Source organism: Cajanus cajan, chromosome 4 (genome assembly GCF_000230855.2).
Source record: "Cajanus cajan strain Asha chromosome 4, NIPB_CcT2T_4, whole genome shotgun sequence".
Lineage (NCBI taxonomy): Eukaryota > Viridiplantae > Streptophyta > Magnoliopsida > Fabales > Fabaceae > Cajanus > Cajanus cajan.
The window spans coordinates 71,880,134-71,896,508 of NC_138520.1; the positions used below are offsets into that span (position 1 = coordinate 71,880,134).

Consider the following 16,375-nt stretch of genomic DNA (forward strand, 5'->3'; position numbering starts at 1 on the left):
AATTCTTTTAACAATTATGAATTAATAATAAAATCATTTTATTTAATAGATTATGTTTTTATAAAACATTATATTATTTGTTTTAAAATATATCTTTTAAAATCTATCTTAAAATAATTCTTATATCATTTTTTTCTATAATTTATATTTTTTATAACAAGAAGTTTAAATTAAGATAAAGTACAATTTTATACAAAATTAAAATCAATTACCAATTTTTTTAAAAATTTCTGGTAAAATTATGAATTATCTATTTTATCTTCGATACAAGTCCTCATAAAAAAATATAAAATATAACAAAAGTCAGATTCAATGTATGTCCAAGTCCTAGTTAATAAAAGTAAAAAGACTTAATTAATTATATCACCGGATTCTATAATTTAATTATACATGATGTTAATATTAATATATTATCATAATAAAATATTAAATTGATATAATTCTATCTTTATTTTTTATATTTCAAGTTTTGATAGTCCAGTGAATTTTAGGTTAAGTCAAAATAAGATAAATTTAGTCTAAACCATTGTTGCTTCACTCTTGATCAATTTTGTGTTTATCAGTGTCTTTTTTATTATTAAAAAGGAAAGCAAAGTAAAGAGGAAAATTAAAAAATATTTATTATTTTATAATATTTTTTTATTATAATTGAATCAATAATGAATCTAATTTTGATAATATTCATTAATATAACATAATAATATATAAAGAGATACTCCCTTATGATATTTATTTCTTCAATGACAATTATTCTTTTAAATTGTGTTTTATGTTTTCTTATTAATTTATATTTAAGAAAAAAATAGTAAAAAATATATAAATTTTTTTATTATTTTAATTAAAAATAATAATTACCTATTTGTTTAAAACACTAATTTATTTTATTTTTGCACATAGGCGTGATTTTTTCTCTACTAATAAATAAGTAAATAAATGAATAAATCCAAATTTTCAACAAATTTTTTCTTCTTATTACTTTTGGTCCACTTTCCTCTTTATTTCTGCTCACATTCAAATGAATAAAAAAATATCGCTTTGTTCATATTTTTTTTTCTTTCCACATTTTGTTTTCTCACTATCAGCTGTCTTTCTCGTTCCCCCTCCCTTCTTTATTTTGGCATCTCTTTCTCGAGGTAATTGTTTTATCTAGCATGCTATAATGTTATTTGTTGTTAGACTATTTATTTGTAGTTTACAACAATTTTTATTATATCATGCTATAATGTTAGACTACTTATTTGTTGTCAAACATATCACATCTTTTTTGTTTACGATCCTAGTGACATGAAGAAGGTGCAAATTATAAAATGGATTGCTGTTGTTGGTTTGGATTCGGATGTCGTGTCTTAAACCTCATACTTAATGATGGTATTTCAATAAGTAAACCATTACACCATGCTATTTACACACATGAAATAGATTACTTTCAAATGACTATATTAACTTGATGTAGATAGATGCCATATGAATTGGATTCTAGTTAATAATGAAAATTGGACCGATATCCAACGAAAAATCTAAAGGAGGAATTCAATTACCGAAAAAATAAAAAAAGTATTTTACTTAATAATTTATATTTTATATCAAATTTTAATAATTTAGTCATTAAATTAAAAGTTTTTATTATATAAATTAAATTTATAAATTTTTTAAAATTTTAAAAATTATTTGATATTTTATTATATAAATTTAAATTGATGTATAATTTTTTATTTATTATCTGTCAATTTGAATTAATGAAGTAAAGTATTAAATAGTTTTCAATTTTTTTAAAAAATTTACAAATTTGATATATGCATTTAAAACTTTAGTTCAATAGTTGAATCATTGAAATTCAATGTAGAAGATGAATTATTGAGTGAAAAAACTCTAACAAGACTAAGGGTAGATATACAGGCTAGCTCGGCTCGTTTAAGATCCGGCCCATGAAACCCACATTTTTAACCGATTGGATAAGCCCAATCCATGAAATAAATGATCTTTTTTACCATGGCCCATATCCGTCATGTGAACACCCGCAAGTTCAATGAAATAAATTTCTTCCCTTTTTTTATACAAGGGAGAAATACAAAGAAAAAAAATATTATATAAAAATATAAATGTCAAAAAATCTTTAAAACAAATGAAAGTCTCAATATACAAAGGTTTACACATTTAAATTAAAACATTAAAATATTAACATATCAAACTTCTACATTTAATCTAAAACATATTTACACATAAAAAATCCAAAACATATTAAGGTAACAAAAATGTAGTATATTTCAAATATAAAGTATACAAAATTCAATACTTATTACTTATATTTAATTATCAATAAAATACTAAAATCACTCATTATTTAAAAACTCTCATGAAGTTAGGAAAAAAAATTTAATTCTATTACATGGCGGCTCCATTGGGTTCACAAATTAAGTTCGTAAAATCCCTGGACTTTGTGGACTAGACTTAATTTCTTTTATAATTATGTGAATTTTTTTAAAATAGGTCTATTAACCGTTCGAGTCGAACACTTTGTGGGCGGCCTGTAGATTTTGGTCCATATACTTATCTTTAACCAAAACTTACTCTTTGAGTAAGTAAATTCTTCCTTATATATATATAATATTAAATTTCAATGATTCAACTATTGAGTTAAAAGTTCTTACCACCATCACTATCATCATGCCAAAATAGTTTCCACCTACCACCATCATTGTCACCATTGATAATTGCATTGATATTTTATATACATATTAAGTGATTATTACGCATATCTTATGTTTTAGAGGAGGGCGTGTTATTTGCAATCATAATGGTTATTTGTTGTGGTTCATTCTATAAGATTGGAGTGTGTTTGATGGTGCAAGTTGAGTTGTGAGTCATCTATTATGAGATTAAGCTAGTTAAGGATAAGGGTAAACTTGGAGAGGTTTATTTGGAGTTGGATTCAACCATTGCCATTTAGTTCTTGAACCAATGGTGCAATAGAAATCATATTTGGTATTCCTTTGAAATGAAGTTGTAGCATGGCATAACATGTTTGGCTTGTAAGTTGTAAGCATGTCTTTAGAGAGAAAATTAAAGTGACTGATGCGTTAGTATAATGGGGTTTGAGGTAGAGGGTGTTTAAGTTCCTGATACTCCTCCAACCTAGATTCAGACAACTATGTTAGTAAATATGTTTGTTGTTTCTTTCATGGTTTTTAGTTTGAGCATTTAACAAGTTTCATTTTTTTTTACTTAAGTAATTGATAATTAGAAGTAAATAAATTGAAAATTAGATGTTTTGGTTTGTTAAGATTTATTTTTCTTGCAAAGTTATAATAAATGAAAAGTTGAAGTATTGGAGAAGAGATGGAGAAATCAAGTGTCAAAGTTAAAGTGTTTAGAGGAGAAGACTCACTTAAGCTAGAATTGGCTAAGAACAAACCTTCTTAGGTACTGAAGGCTTGCTTAAGCAAACTATTTTTTGATTGTTTAAGCAAAACATAATAGAAAACACCTTAATTTTAGACATGAAGACTTGTTTAAGTAAGACAAGACAAATAATATCTATAATGTTCTTTGAAAACTCGCTTAAGCGTGATCTATTTACCTAAAATTAGAAGACATATAAAAGACGTAATGTAACGTCCTAAAAATTTACTAATACAATAGTTAATTATCATTTATTTTATATTTATAAAGATTATTAAATGGGTTTTATATTTAAATAATAAATATTATTTATTTATTTATTTTATTATTTTTTTAAAGACTTAGAACAGGTCGTTCCAAAAAGTGGAATGGGCCGTTCCAAATTATGAAAATAACCTATTTTTGTTGTCCCAGAACGGGCCGTTCTCAAACTGAAACGGGCCATTCTGAATTATAAAAAATGCCTAAAGACCTTAGTTGGAAACGGGCCGTTTCAATTATGATCGTCATGAGTAAAATCCAACCTCAGAACGGGCCGTCCCGGTCTTAAGAACGATCGTTCTAGTTATAAATATTACAGATAACAAATTGGTCCAGAACGGGTCGTTCTGGCCACTCCAAACTTTTATAAATAGGAGTGAGGGCTGTGAAAAATTATAACGGAGTTGAAAAAGAGAAAGAGAAAGAGAGAGAGAGAGAGAGAGAGAGAGAGAGAGAGAGAGAGAGAGAGAGAGAGAGAGAGAGAGAGAGAGAGAGAGAGAGAGAGAGAGAGAGAGAGAGAGAGAGAGAGAGAGAGAGAGAGAGAGAGAGAGAGAGAAAGAGGGAAATAGAGAAAAAGTGAGTAGGAAGAGGATCTTGAAGATTTTTGATAAATAAGTCGATGTTCTGAGGTAAGAAGGAGTAAAACTTTATCTCTTTAAAATTTTATACACTACTATGTTTATTTATTTATGTTATATTTTATATATATTTATTTAGTGAGGTGTCCCTAACCTCATTTATTTGTTTAACCTATGATTATTTTTATCCATAATAATTATTAAGGTGTTCATATTTTATATTGTTTAATTATTTTATAATGATTGTCATTTTCATTTATATGATTGAGACTTTTAATATACTCTTTTTATGTAAATATTATTTGAATTTATTTAATGTAAATATATTTTATAATCAACTATAATATAGTTTTGATATCTTTTGTTATTTCTTCGTGTATTGATGAAGATAAATATTATTCTATGGCCATGGAAGATAAAATTTGAATTATTTGTAGTTGGAGGTTTGATCTTGGAGATTTAAATAAGTAAGAAATGAAGGTGAAATATCTTATTATTGGTTAAGGTGAAATTTCCTTTTGTTGGTTGGTATTATGATGATGCTCATTTATCCTAACTAGTCACTACAAGTATAATTCAAATTTTATTGTAACATGAAAATCTAATATATGATCTGTATATATATTTATATATATATATATATATATATATATGTGTGTGTGTGTGTGTGTGTGTTTAATATTGATTATAAATAATTCTGTACATTCTTTTGAATTATTGTATTTATTGGATATTGTTCTTACTCCTTGTTTTTCTTTATTTTTTTAAATTAAATATATTACAAAATAGATGGATCTACTTAGGATTCCAGATTATTTTGCAGTGGTTATTGCTATTGTTTTCCTTGGAAGGAATTGGAATATAGAGATTGTTTGATGAATCTATTTTATTTCAATTGTAAATTTATTTCCACTATCAATGTAAATATTGTAATAGAAGTAAAAAAAAGAAATAATGTGTAAAATAGTACACTATTACAAATATTATCTGTAAAAATATTTCATTGTTATCACGTATAATATTATTAATAATATATTTTTATTTTCAATATATATATATATAATACTATGATTTATAAATCGGGCGTTTCACATAAGAAAATAAACTCGACATTCATTTTATAGAGACTTGCATTTTCTAAAAGAAAAAAAAGGAGTAAGTACTCATTATTATGGACACATTCCAAAACTAGTTTTTCTCTTATACTAATTATGAGCTACTAATTCACTTGTGATGTAAATTGACATAACTGACCTAATTCCCTATACTTTTTTTTAATTGTATATTAAGATTTTAATCCAGTTAATTATTTTTTTCTCCCCTCTTTAATGTTTATTTTGACATGATCACATTGAATATGAACTCATATAATTGAATGTTATTGAGAAACACTTTTAAAATCATGAATTGAAAAAAAAAATCTTATTATTGAAGATAATGGGAGGTTCATTAATTGACCTCTAGTTTTAATGCAAATTATTTGATTAACTTTTTTCATAAAATACAAATCTTAATAATTTTAATATTCATAAATCATAACTCATTTTAATTTCAAATTTTAATATTAAAAACTTAAAAATATAATTTCACTATTCTTTTTCAAATTAGAACTTTTCAATTTATGTAACAAATTTTTAGACACAATCTTTTCTTAACTAGCATTAAATTGAATATTAAGTGAATATTGGACATGTTACTATGAATTTGATATTTAGATTTTTGTTTATTTTATTTATTTATTTATTTATTTATAATTTTGATACATTTGTCAAAATACTAACAATTATCATCATTACTACTGAAATTTTTGTCAACTAAATTATATATGAACGATACTATATTATATCCCTTTAAGTTAGATCTTAGATTAAAGTCTTATATTTGTGCATGAAAAAAAAACACTATTGTTAAATTCTAGACATTAGATATTTCACATCATTAATATAATTCAAAAAATAAAAATACGATAATTTATGATGATCTATAAAATTACTTTACAGTATAAACTGTTTTTAATTTTTGAAAGTGTACATAATTTAAAAAAGAAGAAAATAATAATAAATATAGATATAATAAACATTGTCATGAGAACATTACTATATACTATAGTATACAATTTAGAAAACGGTAAAAAAGAAAAATTAATTAAATCGGAGTGTAAACGCATGCATGACTCCGAAGTCGGAACTCAGTTTTCCAGTAAGCCAAGTTACACCTTAGCACTTAGCCCTCGCACTGTGCTTCCTTCCGCCGCCGATGGCGACCGTGGCGGCGCTCTTTTCTCACCTCCGCCGCGCGCGGCCATCCTCCTCTCTCCTCTATCTGCCACGCGTCCTCACCTCTCAACGTCCTCCTCCACTCCCCGCTCCCGCCTTACCTCACTCTCACTCTCACTCTCACTCTCCAACCCTCGCATTTCTCGACGCGTTCCGCTCACGCGCTTTCTCCACTCGCTCTTCCCACGACCGCGATTCGTCGCTGGACTCGTTCGGTGTCGACTCGCCGGCTAACTCGGAGCTTCTGAAAACAATCACCGATAGCAGTGGCGGCGGTGAAGACGACGCCGTTTTTCCCGTTCGCGCGGTGATTTGGTTGCTCGAATCACTCCACGATATTTCTGGATTTCCGTGGTAAGCTTCTAGGTCTCGTATTTCATGTTGCCATTGCTACTGTAACATTTGTTTCTCTGTTCAGTTTTCGATTCTGAAACGAACGTTCGTGTTAATCCAGTAATTGAATTTCAGGTGGATTACTATAGTTTCCTCTACTTTGGCGCTCAGAATTGTTATCCTTTGTCCTTTGATTCTGACACTTCACAAGCTTAAAAGGATTGGAGAGTTCTTTCCTAAATGTGAGTATCATGTGCTTTACTCAAATTAGTTCATAGCCTCTTTCTTTAATATGCGTAATCTATTTACTAGTTATTCTATTTTAATCTGAAGTAAAATTTAATAAATTAGTTTATAGGGTTGTTTAGATAAACTTCTCCTAAGAAAATAAGAAAGGAAAATGAATTGTACTTCTTGCACAAGCTAAAATCAACTTATGCACTTTTTTATGTAAGCTTTTTACTTCTTTTCGTTTAACTTCTCCAAAAGTTAAGGTGCATCAGTTGATTTTTACTTATGAAGAAGCTCAATGTATTTTTCCTTCGTATTTTCTTCTTCTGTAAGTGTTTACGGAAAAAATTATCCAACCAGGGAATAAATAGATTGATTCTGCTAGGTTAATTCATTTGTTTCTTGTTTGCAAGTTATTATGCTGCTGTAGCTAATTATTGTCACTTTTTTAATTTTATTTATTTATTTATTTTTTGTATAATGCTGTTTGTTGCTTCAAACATGTGTTTATAATTAGGTAGTATTTAGTACTTTGTTAGTGCTGATTGCTATATCCTCCCTTGAGGTCTGTCAAAATAACACTGACCTCCCTTCTATTTTATTAATTGACACCCACCTTCCTTATTTTATAATTTGGCTTTCACATACCACCCCTTCCATAACATCAGTTAACTTACACGTTAAAACTCACTTTTTTGTTTTTACTATTTGAACCTTTTCTTGCTGCTGAAAAATGCGTTGGGCCATTAGTGCCATATTTGTGCTCTTGGCTTCATAGTAGCCATAGTGCCATAATGAAGATATAAAGGAATGCCATTTGCTAGACTGCACAAAGGCATGAGTGATTAATATCATCATTGATATTGATTATCCACAACTAAGTTCAAGAAACTTAAATAACTTAATAGATGTATCAATTAAGGATGTACTTTTCAGTCCCAGCAGTATGTTTCTTTGTAAATTATCAGAACCACCAAAAGAGCAATTATATAGCATTTACAAAGCTACATTTCTGTTATGCATAAATTAAAAAGAAACAATCATAACAGCAGTTTCTCAGAAATGGTAACAAGTTTGCAGAACATTTCAAGTGTTTAGAATTCCAATTGTTAACCCACAACATGATGGATTAGCCAGTAAACAGAACATTTCACTGATAAGTAACTTGATCTAACATCATAGTAATTACAGAAGCGACTTACTAAAACAAAACTACTCCATTCAACAAAGACCAGGTACAGAGGAGATTAGAGGAGCCCAATGCAATTTCTTTTTTTTTTCTTTTTCTTTGTAATCTAGCTTTCAATGCAGTTATTGATTGTCTATTTCCTCACTTCTGTTGCATTGAATGACTTTTCGTCCTAGCTTTTGCTACCATTATGTGCAAATGTTGTGTAATGGACATATAGATTGTGTTTTTGTGCACGTATGCCAACAAGCCTCCTTGTTTTGGCATCATTTTATTTTGTTGTGCACCAGACTGTTCTTAATCTTTAACATGTGTTTTGTTCCTTTTTGTGATTAGAAAATGGGAGTGGATACTTCCTTACCACCTTATAACCCATACAAGAAATCTTTTTTCATTTTCCATTTCTAGTTCATCTACTTTAATTGTTATTAATATTTGTTTGGTTCCTTCAATTCTTAAAGTGCCTCCTCCATTCCCACCACCTTTCTCAGGAAAGAGTTATATTCGTCAGTTTCTATTCTTCCAGAAGAAGAGAAAAGCAATTGGATGTCCCTCTTATGCGTGGCCACTGGTACCATACATTGTACAGGTGATATATCTAGCTTCATGGGAAACATTGTTGATGAATCCTTCAGCAATGAATTTGCATTCTTCTCCCCAAATTGTATTTACTAATAAGATCACAGCCAAAAGCAACCTCCAAGAACAGCTGCTGCTGTGATGAGGATGAAGGAAATTCCCAGGTTATCTGATATAAAAATAATGAAGGAAAGAAAAACCTCAGTTAGTGTCAGTCAAAATATTGTGCTTGCTAATTAAAGAATGTCTAATATCTCAAAAGGAAGAAACAGCAGCCACTCCTGAAAAAAATGTTTTTTATTTTATTTTTATAAAGTGTTAGTGTTCAATTGAAAATTTCTTCCTTCCTGACTTACGACATAGCTTATGTTGCTGCATTGTCATTTTAAAAAAGTTATGGAGTGATATGGTGTTTAGACTTAATTGCTTACAATTTCTAAAGACTGCATTGGCTTATGACCTACCTCCACTACTTGAACTGAAGAAAATTTGTGAATAACTGAATTCAAGCTTTCCAACAGAGTTTCATGGTTCTTTCTTTATATTTGAGCTTGTCTTCACCTTCCTAAGTATTAGAGGGAGCATCCATGCTCTGTTTGGAAGCTGAAACCTCTGTCAAAGAGGTTCATTTAATCTAAAAGAAATTGTGCTTTATATTAATTAATCTCATAACCAAATTGTTTAACTGGTAGCTTTTATTTTGTGGTACAAAAAAGCTTTGGTGGAGGGGAAGTTGCTCCATTCCAAGGTCCAACCATGCCCAATCTGAGCGGAAGGTTACAGATGAACTACCAATAAACTACCTCCAGGAGCCCAATACCTTTTAGTTGATGCATTTTGATCATACTTGTTGAGCCAACCCTCATTTTCAACTGTTAGTTGACTTTTATCAAAGGAAATTATTTTCATTTCACACAATTAGGGTTTAATTGAGAGAATAGGAAAAAAAGAAACTCTAATACAATGGGTCAGAGAACAAAAGGGGGATGGGAACAGATGGAAAGAGAAAATCTGATAGATAAGGTAGTACCGTAGTAGCAGGGCTGCCCAATTTCTGCAAGTCTGAAATGGAAACACTGTGGGCTGAACATCAATGGAGTATGAAAACATAATATTATCCAAAAGATTGAATGGTGAATACACAATCTTAAAATTGTGTCTTCTGCTCCAGCCAAATGCACCAAATAATTGCATAAACTCACACTGCTGCTAAATTTTGGCCTCCTTCCTGTTAACAGAACTGCACAGAACATTTGTCATTTGGCACATTGATGCTGTAAATAAAGTTGTAGAATTTATTTTTTTTATCATCAAGAATATGGAAGAAAAGAATAACATGATCATAGTGCTGCTTCACAAAAGTTTGGTCATAATTTTAACTTTGGTCTTTTATTTATCTCCAGGTTCCATGCTTTTTCTTGTGGATGATTAGTGTAAGGAAGATGTCACTGGATGGTCACCCTGGTTTTGATTGTGTAATGCACTAACTTATTAAAATGCTGTTTTGACTGTGTTTCTGCTTTATGTATCTTCATATTTTTTAGCATAATATATATATGTTGGAGATCCCACAAGTGATATGGTCAAAATATAATATATAAGTAGATAACAATCTTCACCTTATATTTTTTGTAGGGTTGAATTAATCCCAAATCTACATTCTTGATAAAGTGGAATTGGGTCTAACTACAATGAATAAAATCATGAATGAGAATATATCTAACATAAAGAACTGACTAAATTGGATAAGAAGGATTAGAATGAATTACAATAAGCTGTAAAGATGCCACCTAACTTATAGACTTCGGCTATGTTTGGTTTACAGTTCAACGTGAAAAAAAATTCATGTTTAACGCCCAAGCAACAAAATGTTGCTTCTTCATTTCCTGCATAGGAATGTGTGAAATCCCGTTTGCAATGATGCAAATGGGTTCCCAAACACGTACTTCAACATTTGGAAAATTTATTGCTGTACGGAAGCTATATCAAAATTGTCACAATATATGAAAGTATCTTATCAATTATCCTTTCCTAGATATTCCTCTAATATTAGTTTTCCTATTTATTGGTTATAATATGATTTGTTTTCCTAATTAGTTAAGATTATGGTTAGTGTAGAAAAGGTAGTACTCAAGGTTTTATGAACAAATCAACATTGTAATACATTTCAATTAATATCAATTCAATGTTTCAATCTCTCTTTCTTCCTCTATACCTAAAATCTCAATATTTCAACATTAGTATTGAGTGTTGACAGTTATACAAATCATATGCAGACAGACACTCATTGTTGCTGAAAATTGAAACTTGTTAAATATCTCGCAGGGTGGTGCTTTGTGGTTCCAGAATTTAACAGAACTCTCTCACGGTTATTCAGGGTTCATCTTTCCTTTTCTGATTGCTGGTTTGCATTACCTCAATGTTCAGGTAACGGAATACTGAATCCATATACATGAGGGATATAACCTTAAAATTATATTTCTACTTACCTTTTGTTGTCTTACCCCCATATTCATGCCTGTGTAGTGTGTACATTAGAAAAATGGATCCAAGTGTCTGTCAATTAAAAAAACGAGTTGGATTTATCATTCTGTTGTGGCAGCAACCCTCTTGGTAAGGGTTGGTCTGGTTGGATGTAGTTGAGCCAAGTGTTTAACAAGATATTTTGGGCCAGCTGTTATAATAAAGGTAGAATTACCAAAATCATAATAGCTGGTAATATTGATGGATCCAAAAGCAACTGGTTAATGGCGAGTGATTAATCCAGTCACAATCTGATATGCATTGTTGGCCTACTGGCTCTGCTATTCTGCCTATGATAATGAATCAAACTTGGTATTAGGTTTTATTCGTTATACAAGCTATATTGCTTGGCTTAATGCTAGTTTTTTAGCAATAAATGAATAAAGTAACATAAAATACAGTGTAATAAGTTAACAAAGGTTTTAAATAATGTTGTGTTTTCATTTTCTATTTCACTATTAATTACAAAAATTCCACCATGTTTGCATACACTCTTTTTCTATTCAAACTTTGAAAATAAGAAACAAAATGAAAATAAGGTGACAATTTTGTAATTAAAAGTGAAAACAGAAAATGAAAAGAGAAACCAAATAATCCCTAATATTTCATGTGCTATAAATTTTAAAAACCAAATAGTCTCTAATATTCATTTGCTATAAAATATAGTCAAATGGTTTGATGTATGGTAGGGTGGATTGCTTGCTTTCTGTTTGGGTTTTGTTTAGTGTATGCAATTGTACCTTAATTCTCTTTTTCATTCTGCAAGGGGCATGGATGAGTTAGTCATATAATGTCTAATAATTTGTGTTCATTGATTTATCAGATATCTTTTGGGAAACCTTTGGTTGCTGAGACAAGGGATATTTTTGACTTATTAGCCAAAGTGAGTATAACTTCTTTGGTACTTCTAATGTATTGCTTGTTCTTGGGCAAAAATGGAGTTGATACTTGATTTTTTAGTTGTGCATTTTCTGTGATATGAATCTGCTAATTTCATATGACTAATTGTTTAAGAATCTTGTTTATATGTTGTGATATAAGGGAATTTATCCTTTTAATCAAATTAGAATACAGTAATTCCACCATTAAGTGAGAAATGCGTTTGTTGCTGCAGTATTATAAGCGATACTTGGACTTTCTAACGGTGCCTATAGCTTTCATGGGCTTTTGCATTCCTCAGGTAACTTTAATCCTTACATGTTTTGTGTTGTTAGGATGTTAGTGTTGGATAACATCTTTTTTCTCTCACTATTAGAGTAGTTGTAGTGGTAGCCGCCTAACAGTATCTGTAGACACTAGAGGTATGGTTTACAAAGAAACCTAGACTACACTTTTGAATATAAGCTACAATTTCTTTACAATCCATCTGATACTATTGTCGTTTATTCTAGTTAATCTGAATGCCTGATTAGTAAGGAAACTTGAACCAGCTTAACTATAGGAGTAGAGTTAAATTTCAGCAACATTTAAGTCTAGTGGTGCATTCTCCTATTTTGAAACCAAAGGTGCAGGTTGTGGTCACAGTTTCTGGACTCACATTAGTAGGTTAATTTTCCTGTTAAAAGAAAAGGGGGAACTTTTGGTTATAATTTAATCTCATAATTTTTAACAAGATTAGTAAATTGTTGCTGTATTGCATGTCCCATTTTTCATTCAAACTGTATTTTATGGTAAACTTATTCCATCTCTTGTCATGAAGGTTTTAGTAATATTTTACTCTAATATACTCTTGTAGGGGAGCCAGCTCTATTGGATTACCAATAGTTCATTAACTTTCATTCAGGTAAGTAAGAAAACCTTGCATGTCTGTGGGTTATTTTAGTTTGAACCACTATTGTCCTACAGCTCTTAAAGCTGACCCAACAAACAATAAACTTTGCAGCACATAGCCCTTAGACATCCTGCTGTCCTTGCAAAGTTGGGGTTACAAGACAAGAATAGTCCAAAGGTAGCTTCTAAGGAAATTGATGCTTCTAAAACAGCTCCTTTGCCAGGGTTACAAGACAATAGTTCAACAACAACTATCAAGGAAACTGTTTCTCCTAAAAAAAATCCTTTGGATTCACCAGAAAAGTGGCATAGAATACCTACAGAGGAGATGTCCCCTAAAGAACTGACTGCTGTGAGTGAATTGGAACATGAGAATATATGATGTGTGATATATCATTAAATTCAGATTGGCTCCAAGAATGTGATTAATTAATGGTTTGATTGTTTACAGCTTTCTGTCCCATTTCTAAACGGTGATGATAAAGAAAGTGCCATTCCCTTACTAAAGTAAGTTCTCCTTTTTAGTTTGTGCAGTGGGATGAAAAATTGGAAAGAAAACCCGTTGTTATATTTTTAAGCTTTATCTCTGGTTGATGGTGCTTTGCATTGAATTCCATGTACAGACTAGCCCTTGATAAGGACCCTGAATATGTACGAGCTTTAGTTTTGATGGGTCGGGTTCTATTGCTGAAGCATGTTAATGATGAAGCTAACGAATACTTTGAGCGTGCAATATCAAATGTACGAATTCATACCTGCCTTCACGTTTTTTAATTTGTTGTGCTGGTTTTTAACTACTATGTCAAGTATTTATTCGACTGTGAACTATGATATTTTGCATTGCTCTTTTTCATTTTTGCTTATACCAGAAAATTCTTGTCTCATTTCACTTCCGTCAGTCCCTAATTATTTTCTGATTTTTTATTAGCTTTCTCTTGCTGGACATCCAACTGATGCGGAAGAAGTTGATCTTTTGATTCTTTCATCCCAGTGGGCTGGAATTGCCTGCGAGCGACAGGTGAAACACATACTTCAATTTGTTCTGAGCAAACTTTTGTCTGAACATATTTTTGGATATATCATATATTGTCAAAAAGGCTTGGATATGCATTTGACGGAGGGAATATTTGGATAGCTTGTGCATCAAATGCGTGTCTTGTAGAACAATTTGACGGAGGGAATATCTCGTTAACTGAATGAAAATTGCACCTCTATTCCTTCTAAAGAACAATTTTTGGAAGTTGGTTGTGTTTTAGAGGCAGTTGCTGTCTGACTCGAGTGGAACTAAAAGAACTGTGATATTGCATGGAACTGAATGTTGAGCAATGAAAAGTTGACAAAAGAATAAACTACGTATCGGTGAGAATGTTGCATTGTAGGGTGGAGATGCTAGATGAGGTAGCATTAGAAATGAATGCGTTAGGGAAAAAGTTGTGGCAGCACCTATTGTAGAAATGGTGGTATATTTGTCTTTCACCTTATGTGATTTGGACATGTGTGGGAAAGACCTATAGAAGCCCCACTAACACTAAGAAGAGTGGACTAGATGGAGGTTAGCCCAGTAACAAGAGGCAGAGAGACTGATAAAAACTACAGAAGAAACAATTAAGTAGGATCTAGAAGCCAATAATTTATCTATAGACATGATTTAAGTTAGAACGTTATGGTGTCATTTGATCCATGTAACCAATATGACATTGTGAGAAAAAAAGGCTTAATTGTTGTTTTGGTGTTATTTCCCAACTATTGGCAGACAATATGCCTGCCAATTTTAGAAGCTTCTAGATCTTCAGTAGGATTTGCTATGATTCTCATTTTTCTTCATAATTTTATGTATGGCAGGGAAAGAGGGCCGAAGGAAGGGCACACTTTGAAAGAATAGCAAATATGGAGGAGCCAGAAGATCCTACTAGCAAAGGCTATTATTTTGATGGGTTGCTGTTGCTTGCCAGGTATAATTTAGGTCAATTACCTTATTTTAGTGTTGAAATTTCCTCTTTTAACACTGTTATTTTCATTTTGTTCATTGGATTGGATTTAATTTGTTGGGTATACAGCACTCTATTTGATTCGGGTCAAAAGGCCGAAGCTGCAAAGTACCTACGTCTTGTTGTTGCTCACAAACCTGCTTATAAAAAATTCTTGGATCAGTGTGAACAAGATGATGATATTGCGAGTGATCTTGCCCGTAGTAGGAGAGAACTCTGAATTTCATAATTTTCTTCTGATTTTATTTATTATATGTCAGAACAATAAAGTTTGACCTAAAACTTTGCATTAATATTTTGATTATTCGTCAGCTTAGATTTCAGCTGCGCGACACAATAATCTGTAGAGGATTGTTTCATCATTGAAAGAGCAATACGTCCTACTCCTTATAATTATAAAAATACAATTTTAGTCCTCGAAATTATCAAACAGCTATTTCATTATTGATGTTACTAAATGATGGTTAAGTCTTTAAAATTATAAAAATAAATATTAAATGATTAATGTTTGGTAGGCTCATAGACTAAATAAAATTTTGTACTTAAATGGATTTAATTGGCAGCGTTTGTAATTTTGAAGATTAATTTTGTGTGTATAAGTGGCTTGTTAGTTGTTACCAATCATAAAAAATCTATATCTTTTCTTGGATGTGTGTGTATAAGTGGTTTCATATTTTTAAGATGTACATCCAGTTGAATTCCATAATGACTTAATATGATTTCTACTTTAAATTGAGTTAATTAAGCTGGTTCGAATTAATTTGAATGATTATTTTTCATCAAATTGGATTTGAATTAGGGTTTAAATTCATTATTTTTCTATTCAAGACCGAAACTTTTAGGTTTTTTGATTTGTTGATAAGTATAATTATTTCAGATTGATTTATAAAAAGATTATGGGACATGATAAAAAAAATAGGACAAAAGTCTAATTTTTTTGTTAATAAAAGGTGGGATAACTTTTTGTTTCAAGTATAAAAATATTCACTAACATAGTGTTGTATTAATACCACTTTTATTATTATTATTATTATTATTATTATTATTATTATTGTTGTTGTTGTTGTTATCGTCTAATATCATTGTTGTTGTCATCTATTATCACCGTTGTTGATTATCATCATCTTGTTCCTATCACTCATAATTATTGTTATTGTTGCCACTGTTACTATTAATGTTATTATCATTATCATAATTTTTGTCACCATTATTTTCATTAAGATAATAATAATTTATTATAATAATTAA

The 16,375-nt window shown here is 30.3% G+C and overlaps 1 protein-coding gene across 2 annotated transcripts; it reads left to right on the plus strand.

Annotated features, from left to right (window-relative positions):
- Window positions 1–6,372: 6,372 nt before the first annotated feature.
- On the plus strand, window positions 6,373–15,534 carry LOC109814686 (ALBINO3-like protein 2, chloroplastic). 2 transcript variants are annotated; one of them, XM_020379172.3, is made up of 14 exons: window positions 6,373–6,868; window positions 6,983–7,089; window positions 8,729–8,856; window positions 10,250–10,321; window positions 11,172–11,273; window positions 12,193–12,252; window positions 12,484–12,549; window positions 13,105–13,152; window positions 13,252–13,491; window positions 13,591–13,646; window positions 13,763–13,880; window positions 14,068–14,157; window positions 14,982–15,091; window positions 15,197–15,534. In XM_020379172.3, the coding sequence occupies exons 1-14, from the start codon at window positions 6,495–6,497 to the stop codon at window positions 15,345–15,347; spliced, it is 1,722 nt and encodes a 573-aa protein (XP_020234761.2). In that variant the 5' UTR covers window positions 6,373–6,494; the 3' UTR covers window positions 15,348–15,534. The 2 variants fall into 2 exon arrangements, with proteins under 2 accessions (XP_020234761.2, XP_082929117.1); XM_083072991.1 differs by lacking the exon at window positions 10,250–10,321.
- Window positions 15,535–16,375: the final 841 nt, after the last annotated feature.